Source organism: Ambystoma mexicanum, chromosome 2p, assembly GCF_040938575.1.
Source record: "Ambystoma mexicanum isolate Mex_15411 chromosome 2p, UKY_AmexF1_1, whole genome shotgun sequence".
Lineage (NCBI taxonomy): Eukaryota > Metazoa > Chordata > Amphibia > Caudata > Ambystomatidae > Ambystoma > Ambystoma mexicanum.
The window spans coordinates 1382799728-1382816972 of record NC_090923.1 but is presented as its reverse complement, the minus strand read 5'-3'; the positions used below and the strand labels follow the sequence as shown (position 1 = coordinate 1382816972).

The following is a 17245-nucleotide window of genomic DNA, read 5'->3' as shown; positions in this document are numbered from 1 at the left end:
AATTACGAAATCACTGTGCATGCAAGCAGACGTCGATGACCAAACGATAATGATGTTTTACTATATATCACTTAGGCTGAGTTGAGGCGTTTAAGAACAGACTAAATCAGTGACTCACCCCCTGAAGTGTGCCTGAAATAAACCTTTAATGAGTCTAGCAATTATTGTATAGAATTCCAGAAAGACACATTATTTGTTATTCCTATTCTTTCTTATTTAGGGTCAGTGCTGAAAGTGATAGACTTGTGGCACTCCAGTTCTTATTTTTCTTCTTTTTTTAAGGGGCCTGAACAAGAAAGCCAGCCACTCCAAAAGTAAGGGAGTCCACAGAGGTCGCAAGGGAGACCACAGAGGTCGCAGTTGCGACCTCTGGCGACCCCTAAATGACGTCCCTGGTTCCCGAACCCATCTTTACGCTTTCTTGTATACAGTTTTTTAAGAGGTTCTCAAACTGTTTTTCTCTCTCTCATTTGTAGGTACAAAATAACTTTTCCTACATTACAATGGTTCTTTTAGATGCTCTTCCTTTGCCTCATGCTCAGTTCCAGACTTCATCTAGCCAATCAGGGCCTGCTGCGTGGCATAGTGTGGCTAGGAGAAGCTTGTAGCCTGGTACCTGATGGAATATAGGAGCTTGGTCGGAATGGGTCAGTCGGGACTGTCACCTCCCACTCCCAGGGCCTTAACCGTGTCCCTTCTGCCCAAACTGGTTATTTTTCATCTTCAACTAATGCTTCTTGATGGTGTTCTGCCATTTGCTCGTTCCCTCTTCTCGTTTCTGGGGCTAAAAAGGCTCTCGCAAACCTTCCTTATTCGAACTTCATTATTCCTTTTACTATTTTACACACCTTCCTCCTATAATTACGTTTCTCCGCCTTACTTTCTTCAACTCACTCCTCCGAAAGGTTGAACCTTCTTCTTCTCATATTCACCTTCCCCTTCCTTACTTCTGCCAACCAGCGCTTTCTGGGGTTTAACCACTTCCTCTGGATTTTCTGCCACCTCCTCTTTGCTTCCTTTTACAACTCTTCCTGATGCTTAACTGACTCCTCCTGATGTTAAACCATCTCCTTCTGATACTCAACCACCACCTACTTGCTTCTGTATGGCCACCTCCTCCTCAAACTCTTTTCAAATACTCGTTCTCTAAGCATCTGCACTGCCTAATTGAGTGTGAGTTCATACAGCCCTGTGTCCCCTCTCCCTAGACTGCACTCTCTTGGAGAGCATGCACCTGTGTGACTAGGTTTGTAATGACCTAACTAGACCACTTGAGTTCTTTGGCACTTGGTGATGTGGAACAAGCTTTCATTTGGCTGATCCACCATTTTGGATTTCACCTGGCACCCGTTATGGTTTACCTGGGGTTACAGGGCCTGTTGTGGTCCCGGTTGTGCCATGTATGATGAATCCCAAGGTACTGTCACTGCTTCCATGGGGAAAGCCCTTTCCCATGAGGCCAGGGAGGTGAGGGTGCTACCCGATAGTCCCCCTGAGGGTGGTACTCAATGAGTGGATCTCCTGGGGAGGAAAGACCTCCATGTGACCAGTGACAATAGCCATCACCACCTTCACCTCTGTCCTCTCTGTCCTTTTACCCCAGTAAATCCTCTATGGTCCCCCACACCTCTGTGTCTCTGTAGAACAGAGGATCCCATTCACACAGATCATACGGAGACGAGGAAGAGGGACCCTTACCCATGTGGAGTACACAAATTCACTAACACGAAGAAGATCAGGCAAGGAGGAAAATGCCCACCCCGGAACCAAAATATGCGGTTGTCTGCTAAAGGTCTCACCGATCATAACAAGCAAAGAAGGACTATGTAGATCGTCAAGCCAGCCCTGGAGGAGCGAGGAACCACATGTTGGTTCTGTGGTGAGAAACCCAAGGAGAAGTGAACGAGATGCTGTTGAGGAAAGACAAGTGTCTCCTGTGGTTCGATGGAACAGGAACCTATTAGGTGACGGGGGAAGAGGAAACCCTACCAGAGAAGCCAAAGCAAAGAAAAGAAGCACAGCCAAGTACGTGAGAGAGAGCTTACCACTGCAGAGCCACCCAGGGCTGGATGTCGACAGTGGAAACAGTGCAGAAGCCCCGCTCCACTCCCAGGACAGACCGGAGACTGCAACGTTTCCCAAAAGTATGGAACGGGTCGGACCGGCTGGTGGGATACAGAGGGTGCTAAACATGGATAAAAGACCCACACCAATATCCCAAGAAGCAGATAGCAAACAAACTAAGAAAGCTGGAACTAACTGTATCAAATATCCTAAATGGAACAGTACCTGGCAGGAGAGTTCACCAGGTCTGTTCAGTGTGACATTGAATGAAGTAGGGGTGGAGAACCCACAAAAACCTCACATCAATGTCTGGGATCCATATGAAGTTGCAGAAAAGGATAATGAACGAACTCTAAAAGCTGGAAGGAACTTTGCAAAATATCCTGTATGGAAAAGTACATGATAGGAGAGTACATCAGGACGCAGGGATAGAAAACGCACAGAACCAGCACACCAGGGCCTGGTACCCATATGAAACAAAACGCAAGGGTCAAGGACCAATACAAGATCGAAGAAAGACATACTCGAGGGGCTGGAGCCCAAAGCAAGTCGGGGAGATCCCGAGACAATATAAATCGGTCTAGGACCCACGCGAAAGAGGAAGACAAGTCGGGGAGAGCCCTATACAGCCCATGGGGACCTGAGGAGTAGCCAAGAAAGAGATGTGCAAGAAGCAGAAACAAGGGGTCCAGGACCCATTACAAAGGGAAAAGTGGCTTTTTGGAATTCTAGAATCTGTGGTCAAGTCTGGCAGGAAAGTGCACCAGACTTGACGTTACAATCTTTGAACTGGAGACAAAACAAGGGGAAGAGACTTACCCACTTGATCCATGGGAAATATGGTTGCAGATAAAAAGGTCTACAGTTGGGTCTGCCAGGATAGTGAACCAGGCTGAATACTACGTTTGGGAACTGTGTTTTAAGAAGCATTCGTGGTATCCTTTTCATCAAGAACTCAACATTATAAGGCTAGTTCCAGAACGAGAGAAGCCTCCTTCTGGAACAAGAAGACACCCAGTTTCTACTTACTTAGTTTATTGTAAGGGACAGAAATAAGTTTGGACACAGGACGGTGGACTTTTAACTTTGCAGGACATCCTTACGGAGTCCTTGGTGTTTTTGTTGAGGCAGTACACCCCCTCACAGAAATAGGGCAAGATAGGTTTTTCCTTTTCTTTTCTTTGCCAACAAGCATGCCACCACTGTGTCAGACTCGTACTTTTGCACCATTACACATCTTATGAATGACTTGAATGCCTGCCAAGGCTAAGTGAGTTTATATGTCCAGCATCCTCACATCATATTACTGAGCTCACACATTTAAACTAACCATCGGACAATGACGGGGCTAATATGGAAATATCTTTTCCTCCATTTAAAATAAATGATTTACAAAGTTTTGATAACACAGATCATCCAAATAAAAGTTTTATTATGCAAGAAGCATAAACGTCCACTTGTAATTTAGGCTAAACAGAAAGACTGATGTACCTGTAAGAAGTCTCTTCCGGCACTGGTCCACCAGGCGCTCGCAGTACTGAATCTCGGCCTTCAGGTCACGCAGCTCATCATATTCTGCCCTGTACTGCTTTTTCAGATCTTTCAACCGTACAATTAGATTGAACTCCTCTTCATCGATTATTGTCTGACCTTCCTCACTGATGTATTCCCCTATTCAAGCATAGAAAAATAAAGAGTATGTCTCATGCAATTCACCATGTGTTCGGTTATCCACTGACTTCAAAAAAATACCTTTATCAAATACAATTTCATAAAAACATTTTGAGTTACATTTATTTCTGTTTGACAGATGTTTGGGGTCTTTGGGGTTTTGGTGCAAGTATTGGGAAGGGGCAGAACAGGAAAGTCTCTACGGTACAGCTAAGCAGGCAAGGAGGTTGGTGAAATTATAGGTGGAGTCAGGGGCTGTAAGTGGGAATAGTGGTAAATGGTGAATGGTACACAGACTCAGGATGTTGAACTTTGGAGTAGTGCCAAAAGGTGGAGTGTGGGCTGAGGGAGGGAGTTCAAAGGAGTTTTCTCATGCTTCCATCACCTCCTGCCTGGCAGTTTGTTTTCCACAGCAGAAAAAATACATTTAAAGACTTTTTTCATAGGTGATCTTTGCAGACACTATGCTTTGATAAAATGATGGATTACTTAGTGATGATCCGCATTACATTTAGTCACTCTAGATCCATCACAGATTTTGCTGATGTAGGTGATCCACCTCCAAATGACAGAAAACGACTCCCTTACTACCATTAGAGGTATTCTTGAAACCACTTACGAGGTGTGCCCAACATCTGCCACTGATGCCGGGAGCTTAGCTACTTCGAATATGTTCCCCGTTTAGTGCTCCAAGGGAAGATAGATACTCTGAACAGGTTCAGGTAGAGGAACATGAGCCGCCTTCATAACAAGTTGGCCACTATGTGAGCAGAACTTGATGTTTCTCTGGTGACATCCTCCTAGCGCACTGTTTCGGTGGACAGAGATGGCCCAGCAGCTGAATCACCGCTTTCGGGTGTCTCCCTGATGGACAACAGAAATAGTTGCTTGAAGCCCGCTAGGTGGGGGTGCAGCGGCCTAGGGCTGAATGATTCCTCCTGAGACTAGGTGAGTGGTAGCGGGTAGCACAGGGTGATTTCTTCCCCCTTCACGCGTGATAACGGGCCTAACTCCTCATGGAGCGGGTGAACTCTCTCAAGTGACACGCAACTTAGTGGAAGGAAAGAGCTGGGCCAACCGCGGCTACCTTCTTCAGTTGCCAAAACTGTGCATGGTTCTTGGTGCTTATATCAGGGGGATTCAGTTAATCTGACTCACACACTGAGCACCCAGACCAGATCTATCAGTGTCCCTGTGGTATTTACATTAAGTGGCACTGGTTACCGGTATACTACTCCCACGTAACATATTAATACATGCCTTTGGCAGCATCAGGCACACCTGGGAGGACGCCTAATGCAGAAGCGTCAGAAGCCCAAGCCTTGAGAGCAATTACATAGTCCATACTAGGAGGATCTGAACATTCTCAGGCGGGGAAGCGTAAGGAAGGTGAAATGGCAGCAGGATCAGGGTCAATGCAGGCCTAACTAGGACAGACAATGCATCAGAGTGCTTCAGAACACTGTCACAGCGACAATCCAAAAACAGTTGTGCCAACTCACAACCGACTGCTGAAATTCGAGAGGAAATTCATTCAATTGGTGGCAGAGTGTTCACAAATAAGAATGCTGCAAATGAGATTAGTGTTACGCAAAGCGACTCATCCAAGCAACTAGAACAATTGGAACACATTTCCACATATAGAAAGAAGACATATTTCACCCCAACACAGGAAAATAAATCTTCTTGAAATGCCACGCCACATGTGACAGTACCCATTTAATTTACAGTATAAAATGTACCTGTGGGAAATATTATGTTGCAATTCTCTTTGGAGAGAAAGGGCCTGGCAGCGTTAATGAGTTTTGCATGGAAGGCTGCAGTAGAGGCAATTGCATTGACTTCTCTCGTCATGGTTAGGTTGGAGTCCAGATAGACTCCAAGGGTTTTCACTGTGTCAGATACTGGGATTTTGATGAAGTCAATGGTGAAGTGGCTGAACTGGGTGTCAAAATTGTTGAGTTTCAGTGGATCCTACCAGTAGGAGTTCTGTCTTGTCTGAGTTGAGGCAGAGTCCGTTGACAGCCATCCACGTTTGGATGGTGTTGTAAATGGTGTTAGGTGTCGTGGAGTCTGTGTCATAGTTGCCTGTTAGTGTGAGGAGGATCTGAGTATCGTCAGCGTAGTTGGTGTAGGAGATACCCATGGCGTCAAAGATGAGAAAGAAGGGGCGTGTAAAGATGTTGTAGAGAGTAGGGGAGAGGCAGGAGACTTGGGGTACTCCACAGAGCATGATGGTGGGTGAGGCCGTGGCTAGATCGGAGAAAACCTGCATGGTCCTACCTTGTAGGAAGGAGGTGATCCATACAGTGGCGTCAGGGGAGAATTTGTCTGTGGAGGTGAGGTGGTGGCATAGGACATTATGGTCTACGAGGTCAAATGCTGCAGACAGGTCAAGAAGTAGGAGTAAGACCCGTTTACCTTGGTCTCTCGCATCGTCCATCTGTTTTTTTGGTCAAGTAGGGGGGTCTCTGTTCCGTGCCTGGGGCGAAAGCAAGATTGTCGTAACCCTAGGCGTTTGTTCTCTTCTATGAAGTGTTGTACTTGCAGGTATGCCGCTTTATCCAATATCTTAAGTAAGAAAGGGACAGTGGTGATGGGCCTGTAGTTATTGGATAAGGTGGGGTCAAGTGTGTTTTTTTTAGGAGTTTAGGAGGGGTCAGACCCAGGCTTCCTTGAGGCAAGAGGGGACTTTCCCAGTAGCAAAGGAAGCATTTACAAAGGCTGTTAGGAATGGAGTGATGCTATCTGCACAGTTCTTGATTACTGCGGCCGGGCAGGAGTCACCCTTACAGTTGGAAGGCTTTATAGTTTTCATGAGGTTGATCATGTCCTGCTCCTGTATGGCCTTGAAAGAGAAGAGGGTAGAGGTGTCAGCAGAAGAGGGAGTGGTGGGGGTGGGTTGGCTGGTGAGCGTGTGTTTGGTGTTCAGGATTTTAGTTTGTAGTGAATTCAGCTTGTTACGCAAATATGATGTTATTCTTTTAGATTCTACTCAAATCGGGCTCCAAAGATTACACAGTCTTTCAGAAATATACCCAGGATAATAATTTGGTCATTAATACAGGTAAAACGAAAATGATTCAGTTTACATGTGTAAAAACAAAAGATTGGATTATAATCAGTGGTTGAATAACCAAAAGTTTCATACAGTAAAAGAATTAAAATATTTGCAAAATCGTAAAATTCTATTAACTAACTTGGAGAAGAAGGTTGTGCAGATGGGAGCAAAAATGAAGTTCTTGAATTTCAAATATGGAACGTTTTCCTTGAATCCGTTATCAAATTTTATGAAGGAAAGGTTATTCCAGAATTGGTAAATAGTGTGGAAACCCACCATATTTTGGTGGGTTATGATCTCTCCAAAATCGAAGGATTGATTTTGACAAATTTGCTAGGCCGGCCAACCTGCGTTCTGGTTGGGGTGATCAGTTCTGAGTTACGGTTACATTCCATAAACCCACATCTATTTTGGAGAAGACTAATACTCTGTAAAAACCTATTGTTGGCCCCTAAGAATTCGTAGGATTAGCTTCTTAGTAAAGGCGAAGCTAGGAACACATTAGGTTATGTAAACATTTGTGAAAAAATTATAACGGATAAAGGGATGTCATTTACTAACATCATGAAAAATTGAGGAAGTGCAAGAAAACGTTTAAGACAGCAAGATTGGTGTGAGATGTGCAATTTAATAAGGAGCTTCAAACTTTTCTCTATTCTACATACAGAACATAACAAATTGGGGGAGAGAAATGTTTATCTTGTTAAATCACCCTCGCCCTATCAGAGAAAGATGGTAATGAGATGCAATTTTAATTTATCAAACACAAGAGAAATAATCTGATTTCGATCTAAAGGAAAACCAAAGGACGTGTTGAGTTGTTCTGCGGTTTGGACATTGAAAATGTGAAACATCTAGTTATGGAATGTAATGTTTTAAATAATTTGCGTATTTTTGCTTTGGCACTTTTATCCATGACCCGTCATTTGTTCTAAAAGAGTGTCTACGGTCACGGATCATTCAAGGGAATTCACTGGGATTATTGTTTGCATTTATGAGGTTTTCACAAAGACTCAATTTAATGTCTTAATAGGTCAATTTAACATTAATGGGAAGTTGTATTTTTAGGAATTATTTGAAATACAATAACTCCATTTTTTTTTAAACTGTGTTTATTTTTGCACCAGAGCAGAGCGAAAACATTACAAGCAAAATCAGCACATGGCAGTTGGCCCCCAACCTTTCCCGCCCCGTCCCCCGCCCATCCACCCTATGCTTCTTCTTCCGCTCGATTTGTTTCTGTCCCTTCCAGAATTCTTGCGGTGCTCCGGGGTAGGAGGGTTATGGCCGGGAACCTCCGGTTATAGTCTAGAAATTGGGCCCAGGTGTCCTGGTAGCGGTGCAGGGTCCCGGCTCTGGCCACTTATCTTTTCTGCAATCAGAATGTCCCACATTTTCCCCCACCACAGCGCCATCAGTGGTTCTTCAACAGTCTTCCAGGTACGAGCCACCACAATCCACGCTGCCAGGAGGCATTGAGTTAGGAGTGTGGCCTTTCTTCCTGATCTTGGGTAGCATCCTGGGACTGGGGCCCCCAGAAGGGTGGTTTCAGGTTCCAGTGGGATTGCCTTCTGCGTGATGTCTGCGAACGTGGTCACGCATTGGTACCAGAAAAGTTGCACCCTCGGACACGACCACCACATGTGGTAAAAGGAACCTGGTTGTCCACATTGTCTCCAGCAGGCAGGGCTCAGGGCCTGATTTATGTGATGACATCTTGGGGGGGGGGGGTAATACCACTGTAGTAGGAGTGTGTATGCACATTCTCGGTTTGTGATGCAGGAGGACGCTGAGTGAGTTTGTGACCAAATATCCACCCAGTTCTGGTCAGTTAACAGGTGTCCTAGGTCTGCCTCCCACAGGGCCATTGCTCGGGTTTTGGAGCTGAAGAAGTCACCCAAAAAGCATTTATATAGAGCTGAGATCCTTCGCCGAGTCGGGAGATCTTGCAACGTTAGTTCAAGTGGCGTTGGCGTGCACGTTACAGCTTGCCGGGTTTGTGGGTGAGAGCACCAGTGCTGAAGTTGAATATAGGTAAACCTGTCTGTTTCTTTCAGTCGAAAGGTCTCTTTACATTGTTCAAATGTTCGCGGGTGACCTTCCGTGAAAAGTTGGCCCAGTGACTCTAAGCCTCCCCTTAGCTAATTCTTGAAGTTGTGGGGATTGGTTCCGGGGGCAAAAGAGGGGTTCATAAAGACCAGGGACAAGGGGTTAAAGCCCTTCGGGATCTTTTGTCGCCGCCATGCGCTGTCCCATGCTTTTAACGTATGTTTGGTGGAGAGTAGGAGTTTGTCTTTGCTTTGTCAGAGATAGGGTAGAGTGTGTGGGAGGAAACGTAGAGGAAGAGGCAGCCGGGATTGTTGTATTTCCACCCATCAGGGGCGCCTGAGGACATTAGCCAGGCATGAATGTGGGCCAGTTGGGCCGCTATTTGGTAGTTCTGAAGATCGGGCACACCCAGTCCTCCCAGGCGAGCGTTTCCCATCATTGTTCTTAGGGGGATTCAGGCCTTTTTGCCTTTCCAGATGGAGCAGTTTCCTCTGGAGTCCATGGAGGGCGGTCAGCGAAATTGTTACGGGGAGAGCAGAGCATGCATATAGGAATCCAGGAAGGAGATTCATCTTGCTTGCTGTGATGCGCCACATCAGGGAGATTTCCTGCGTCGCCCATCTCTTCAGGTCTTTTTTGAGTTTGCTTTTTCTATATTCAAAGGGCAAATAAAATATTTAGGCGTGCACCTCACGCCAATATTGATCAAATTATATATGGCTAATTTTCCGAGACTGCTTTCCAGGTTCAGTGAGGACATTGCTGGATGGTCTCAGTTGAGCACTTCTTGGTTAAGTTCCATGGAGGCGCTGAAGATGAATATGCTACCAACATTTATTTACTTATTTCAGACACTACCAGTCCATTTTCCTAGTTCCTAATATTTTTCTCCTCTGCAAAAACTTGTGTTGACATTTGGGGTCGGAAGCCACCAAGGATGTCCATCGCGTTATTAAGAGCTCCAATGCATAGGGGAGGACTCATAGTCCCAGGTTTCAGCAAGTATCACTATGCTGCGCAATTCCGGATAATATTTGAATGGGACAATCACAGAAGAAATGGGCCTGGATGCCGCATATCGTGTTAGAAATGACACTGAAAAAGGTACCCTGATTAAATAAAGTGGATCTTTCCTTATGTGCCTATGCTACTAATAACACCAAAACAGTGCTGGTGTTATAGGATCTGCTTACCCGCAAGCTGTAATGTACTACATTTCCGTCTCTTTCACCTCAATCTCCTTTAACCCCAATTTCTCTCCTGCTTTAGGTGAAATGTCTTACAAAATTGAAAATTGGGGGATGCAAAGTAATGCTTGAAGCTGATTTATTAACCCCTACATAATTTGTTAAAGCCAAACAGCAACTCGGACTAGATAAACAGGATAGATTTGGGGGATGTGGCCTGAGCTCATGCAGTGAAGACATGACTTACCCAATCTCCCACTTTGATCCTGAATTCAGATCCTGAATGCGAAGCAAATTGAGGAATAGAGCACTTCTGCTTGCACACCCTGATCGCTGACAACCAAGACTGTGACTGAGGCTTTGCTCTGAAGAAAATCAGTGCCTGGGAAGCTGAGAAGAGCGTAGCCGAAGGACTGTGTGCGCTGACCAAAGATGGCGGCTGAAGTGAGTCCATAACACCAAGCGGTCCGCCTGCAGCAAGGAGGTGGCATTGAAACACCTGCCTAGCTTTGCGCTCGTATCACTGCTGGCGGGCTGAGTGGAGCTCACAGGCAACTTCTGGGTTCATCACAACCCAACAGCCGTGCTAGAGGCCCCGTTCGGTGGCCTGCCCCTGGCCTTGGAGCTGTAGGCGCAGAGGTGGTCCTGGGCGGCATCCATGGAGGACGCGAGGTGAGCCAGGCCCGCATGGAGATGGTAGCGCAAGTGCTTTGGATGAGCTTTCCTCTATATCTAGACCGCTGGGGTCTCATAACGAGTGAGGAGACCAACCACCACGTAAGACCGCAGCTGGTGTGGGCGCTGCCAAAGTAGGGCAGGGGGACTCCCCCAGGGACTGGTTCGGCTGCAGCTCCCTGGGTGCCTCGGAAGAAGACACTAGGCTGCCACCAATTACATGCATTGCATTGTACCAGCACACTGATGCGGCTGGGACAATTTCTACACACTGCTTCGCCGGAACGGCCGGGAGATCTCACTCCCTCTCCTCGCCAACAAATGCTGCCACAGCTGCTGGAGACATTATGGGATTGGATTAACAAGGCTCCTTGCTCATTGCACAGCAGCTGACACCCTGCAGGGTCGTGCTGGTGCCATAAAGCCCGCTGCAGATTAGAGGTCCTACTGGGCATATGCTCAGGTGATAAACATTGTAGGAGGCTAATACGTTTGGGGGCTGCTGCAGTGGGATCTGCATAATAACTTCAGAATTGTAGATCACAGGTGGTGGGACTTGCCAGAGGCTGCTGATGCTGTCCCAGACAGTAGGCGGACCGGGGCCGTGTTTAGCTCCTGCATCAAATGTATGTTGAGGTGGAGAGAATGCTCATAATGGCTCTTGCGGTCTGATTGCCCCGGAAGCGGGCTCCCAGTAGACAGCTGGGCGAGGGAGGCAGTGCCTGTGACACCGACACTTCAAGAGTATACTTGGGAGGAAAGGACGGCAGCCTGGTCTTAACACAATGTATGAGCGACATGCAGACGTAGCTGTCTGAATCAGGTGGAACAGGGGCCTACAACTCGCATCTCTGGGCCAAGACGGGGTGAGCCTGACCCTTGGAAAGGCGACAATACCCGCAGGTCTGCACAGAAGGAGGTGGCGCAGGACAGTGGACCCAACGGATAGCTCAGTGAACCTGGGTGTGTCATTTTGAAACCACTACCGGGTGCGACACGGACTGCTACGCCGCCACATTAATCACACGGGCCAGGTACAGGAGCTGCTCTCAGAAGCCGGACAAGTGTCGCAAGGGTAACGTTCGACAAACCATTATGGAGCCCTATACACAGAAGGAGGAGAGTAACCCGGTGCAGCAGGGTGAGCAGGCAGCAGTGGCTGCATCATTGCAGGTGAGTGTGCAGGACTGAGGCCCAACACTGGCAGCCATAGCAGAGTTGAAATCAGCGCTGGAGCATAAGATTGATGGTTATTGTAGACGTGGGTTTGCTCCACCAGGATGTTCGGGTGCTGGTGAACCGCCTTGGTACGGAAGGACAGCAATTGCAGGATAATACAGAAAGTATTGCCGGCGCCCGGACACAGGTGGCAGACTTGCTGGCTAGAGTGAAGGTTCTGGAACACAGCGTGGAAGATGCAGAGGGGAGAGCCCGCAGGAATAACGTCAGGATACTTGGACTCCCTGAGGGTGAAGAGGGAAGAGGCCCTACAACATATGTCAAAAACATGCTGTTGCAGAAGGCAGGCCTGGGCACGCTAACTTTTGTTACTGTTGAAAGGGCACACAGGTCACTGACGAAGAAACCTACTCCGGGTGCCCCCCCAAACCCTCAACGCCCCACCCCCGAGACCATTAATATCAAGAATCATGAACTAGAACGACAGAGAACGGATCCTGCCTTTTTCTAGAGGAGGAGGGACCATCGCGAGAGGATACTTGATATTGCTATATACTTGATATTGCCAAATATTCCAACTACACAGCTCTGATCCAGAAGCGAAGAGCAATGTTTGGGCCAACGAAAGAACGTCTGCGGCGAGCAAACATATGTTATTTGTTTATCTACCCTGCCAAACTGAAGATTCTACAGAACAGGAGGTTGCATTTTGTTAACACAGCAGAGGCACAATCCTGCCTGGATGCACAAGGAATACAGCAACTTCCGGGCAGGAATAACAATGCAATGTAGCATGATGGCACCAACGCAAACTGGGGACTCGCTCCCAGGCACCACTAATCCCAGAAAGTGCTTAAACATGCAGGTGCGAGGAACATACATTGGAAACAAGCAGGGGCACATGGAGGCAGGGCACTGCATCAAGGAGCAGGTTTTTCAAAAGACTGCTGCAACAGGCAGGTGCCACAAACCCCAGTTGTAACTTAAGATGTCGGTTTTAAGGCATTAAGCAGCTGCACGTTGCCCGGGATGGGGGAAGCGGGAACGGGAGAAGCGGCTGGGCCTAAGCAGAAGACGGTTTAGTTGTGTGGAATGTTAATAGGCTTAAATTACGGTTGTTGGAGTTTGGGGGGTGGGGAGGGCAGATATGCAAGGGTTTGGGGTGGAGGGGATTGTTGTGTTATTCGACAGGTTGAACAATGAACACTGGGGAATTGGCGGACAGTGTACGAGACTGGGCTGGTGTCGAATTTCTAATGTGCAGGTTAGGATGACGCATGGGGACGGGCGGACCTACACAGATGGCTGTAGGAGGGCAGTACAGCCTCAGTGAATGTGGGCACGATTGCAGGAAAATAGAGCCATCAGGCGTATTGGTAGGGCAGTGGGAACCAGAAGACCTGGCAGTAAGCACCTATGTCAAGGGTTAGTGGAGTAGGCGTAATCACCTGGAATGTCAGAGGTCTTAATAATTATGTGAAAAGACTGCGACTGCATACCTATTTGGTCAGGAGGGGCATACAGGTGGCAATGCAACAAGAAACACACCTCACAGCTGACAGAAACGTCATTATAGCCAGGAAATGGGGAGAACGCTGTATAGCTTGTCCTTTTCTGCGTACGCCAGGGGCGTTCTTATCTGGATGCACAGACTTTGGGAAAACAGGGAAGTCTGATTTATAAAACAGACAAGCCGGAGACCACTAGGGTGAGACCGCTGCTCCTGCCAAGCACAGTCGTGCTGGAACTTGCTGCCCCCCCGCCAGGTCAATGCTAGCCTTGATGGGGCGCTGACTGACCCCCCACCATAGCCAAGGAGGTGGGCGTCATCCCCGACGCCCGGTTCCAGGAAAATTAGCACGGAGAGGGACGTCACAGAGGTCAACACGATCGTAGGGCACCGTGCGAGTCGTATCCCTCAGAGGCGCCAAGAGGCAGCTCGACTTCCCCCCGGCTGGAGAGGAGGACGGGGAGTGCCATTCAGAGCAGGGGCCCAGAATCAACGAGAAGCCGCCCCCCCGGCGGTGTCCAGCTGGGCCAGCTGGAATCCACAGAGGGAACGAGGAACGGGACCTTGGAGGCGGAGCTGGGCTGCAGCACCTCTCCGGGAAGGCACTGATAACAGTAATACCAAAGGTGGGCAGAGATACTGAGAGTCGTAAGTCCTATTGCCCTATTTCCCTACTTAATTTTGATGTGAAAATCTTCATCGGAGTCCTAGCTACACGAATGGAGGGTATAATGCCAAAACTGGTCGACTCGGACCAGGTGGGGTTCATTCAGGGCAAGCAAGGGGCCGATAAACTGCATAAGACACTGCATTTGATGGAGGCCTCAGCGTGGAGGGAGGGCAATCCAGTGCTGGTGGCCCTCGATGCTGAGAAGGCCTTCAACTGGGCAATTCAGGTTTGGGGACCAGATCTTGAGAGGAATAAGGGCACTATATATAGCTCCGGTAGCGCGTGGGACAGTAAATGGGCGACTGTCAAGGGCCTTTGAGCTGCAGAGGGGGACGAGACAGGGTTGCCCGCTCTTGCCCCTCCTATTCGCGCTAACGATGGAGGTGCTGGCAGAGCGTCTATGGAAGGCTCCACAAGTAGATGGATGAAGGTGGGAAATAGGAAGTTTAAGCTGGGACTTCTATAAATTGGGACAATAATAGAAGAATAGGGGTGATATTCAGGCTTTAAAGTGAATAAAGAAAAGTCAGTGATCTTCCCCTTCGTGGCTGAGAACTGTACGGACGTTGAGGCGCTTGGGCCTCTGGGATTGCAAGGGCAGCCTGACAACATTAAATACCTAGTTAAGCCGGGGAGAGATTTGTGTGGAGCTAATTCTCCCTGTTCGATAAATTGTCTGAGTTGGGAGACATGCAGCAAGGGTCAGCTGTCATGGATGGGGAGGCTCAATGCAATAAAAATGATTCTCCTCCCAAGGGTATTGGATGTCTTTCAGATGTTGCCAGTTCGAGCCCCTGTGACCTATCTGAAGGAAGCTAAATCACTGATTCTAAGGTTCCTTTGGCAGAGTCAAACACCTAGGGTGGGCTAGGAAACGCTGATTCTGCCGAAGGACCGCAGAGGCATGGGGCTCCCGGACCGGATGTTATATTATCGAGCTACATAAATTAGGGCAATGTTCCCACATTTGAGGGAGGACCACAGGAAACAATGGGTTTTTCTGGAAAAGCAACACCTGCTCCCACCAATCGTGGGGAAATGGCTTTGGGTTCCTCTGGGAGACTTCCAAAGAAAATCCAAGAACACCCTTTACTGGGAGGTGCTAGGTATGGGGGGAAGGAGGGATGAGATCACCATGTAGCCCCCACTTATGGGCCACTCCAGTATGAGACGTGATACCTGAGGTGGAAAGGTACCAGGCCTGGATTGAGGGAGGACTAGCGTGGGTGGGTCAACTGTGAAAGGGAGGAAAATTAATTAGCATTCAGGAACTGGAAGAGGCATTGGGCATTAGCAAATTATCAGCACTCCTCTACCTGAGAATGAAGGGTATTTTCACAGCAGTAAAGTGGAGGGATTCAGTTCAGAGGGACCTCACACCGGTAGAAAGGGTCCTCGATGGACATACGAAATGAAAGGACTCATCTCAAGCATCTATGGGCTTTGTTAGAATCAAAGGGGGGTGCAGTCCAGGGGCTACGCCAGAAATGGGAGAGGGACCTGAGTAGGGAGCTGGATGAGAACCTGTGGCAACAGATGTGTTAAAGAACATTTAAAACATCGATATCTAGCTAATATAAGCTTCAGAGTGTGACATTTCTACACCGCTGGCAGTATGACCCAATACGCCTTTCAAAAATGTTTCCCACGGTGAACCCCCATTATTGGCACGGGTGTGGCGAAGTGGCAAATTACTGGCACATGTGGTGGGGTTGCCCAGAGTGCAAGTGTACTGGACAGAGGTTCTGGGTTGGATCAAAGATGCACTGGGGTGAGGGAGTGTGTGCTTGACCCGATGCTGGTGCTGTTCGGTCTTGAGAGACGTGCCGCGCTAGGCATTGGAAGTGGGCGACACTCCCTACAAATAAATAAGGATGAAACACACTGTTTGAACTACTGCTGCGGGACCCGTCCCTCAGGTTTACTTGCACAAATGTATGTTGGATTGTGTTAAAAACTCAATAAATATTCCATTTACAAAGAATAAAACACACATGCCCTGAACCATGATGCCACTGTGTTTTTTCAAGTCATTATACTCCAGGCTATCTCTATATAGGGAGTGTGCATGTGTTTGGGGGGTCAGGGGGGCTTTTTAGTTGCACTCTCTATCCTGGATTAGATAGGTTGGGAAAAAAACATAACATAGCCTGCGCCTCCGGCTAGAGACCTTGACGTCCTTCTGCGAAACTTAAGATTGGCAGATATCTAGAGGGAAACACATGGTGATGCACAAGGTTATTCAAATTTTTCGGCTGTCCATGCTGTATACACAAGGATAGATTACATCTTCACGGGAAGGGAAACCCTGGGAGAATTCGTACACAGAGTACAAGGCCAGGTTTCTTTCAGACCATACTCCGCTCATACCGATCTGGCAAGACACCACCCTAAGACCCTGGATACCCCCCCGATGGCTGAGGTTGGAAGTCTTACAAGATGAGGTTTTTAATGACTACTTGCAGGAACAGATAGAGGAGTACTTCGACACCAACACAGATAGCGTACCAAAAACGAGCACGCTATGGGACACATTTAAAGTGGTTACGATGGGAGCAGCGATAGGGGAAATGCGAGCTCTCAGGACAGACATACAGCAGACCCTAGAGGACACTGAAAATGAGATAACAAAAGTGGAGGGCACTGAGGCGGGAACATCTGGGGAGTCAGAGAAGCTGCTGGGACTGAAACAAAACTGCATGAGAAAATGGGAAAGGTTAGATTTTGCAACATGTACTCGAAGGATGAATGCAGAGGGGGAAAAGCCTGGGACACTGCTAGCATGGTTGTGTAGGCGAGAGAAACCAAGGGACATGTTAAGTGCCATTGTTGATGAAAATTGAGAAATAGTCAGGAACCAGTGTGGGATTAACAAGGTATTTCCGAGATTCTATAAATCCCTATATTCTAGAGGCGCATCAGAGGAGCACAGAAACGTTGATGAAGCTATAACCCTAATTAACCTACCAAGGCTGGAGGTGGAACAGGCAGGCATGCTGGATGCACCACTGATGTTGGAAGAGATAGGTGAAGCAATAAGAGAACCTCCAACTGGCAAGACCCCGGCACCGGACAGACTCCCGGGGAGTTCTACAAAGCATATGCTGAAATACTAGCGCCCAGACTGTTGGCAGTCTTTACAGAGGCGTAGAAAATGGGGGTGTTACCCACTAGCTTAC

The 17245-nt window shown here is 47.8% G+C and overlaps 1 protein-coding gene across 1 annotated transcript in view; it reads right to left on the bottom strand.

Moving 5' to 3' along the window:
• The window catches only part of KIF9 (kinesin family member 9), a 1188236-nt gene that overhangs the window by 128485 nt on the left and 1042506 nt on the right, over positions 1-17245 (bottom strand). Inside the window, exon 18 of the mRNA XM_069645790.1 lies at positions 3556-3735. Within this exon, the coding sequence (XP_069501891.1) occupies positions 3556-3735 (180 nt within the window). The remainder of the gene's footprint in view (positions 1-3555; positions 3736-17245) is intronic.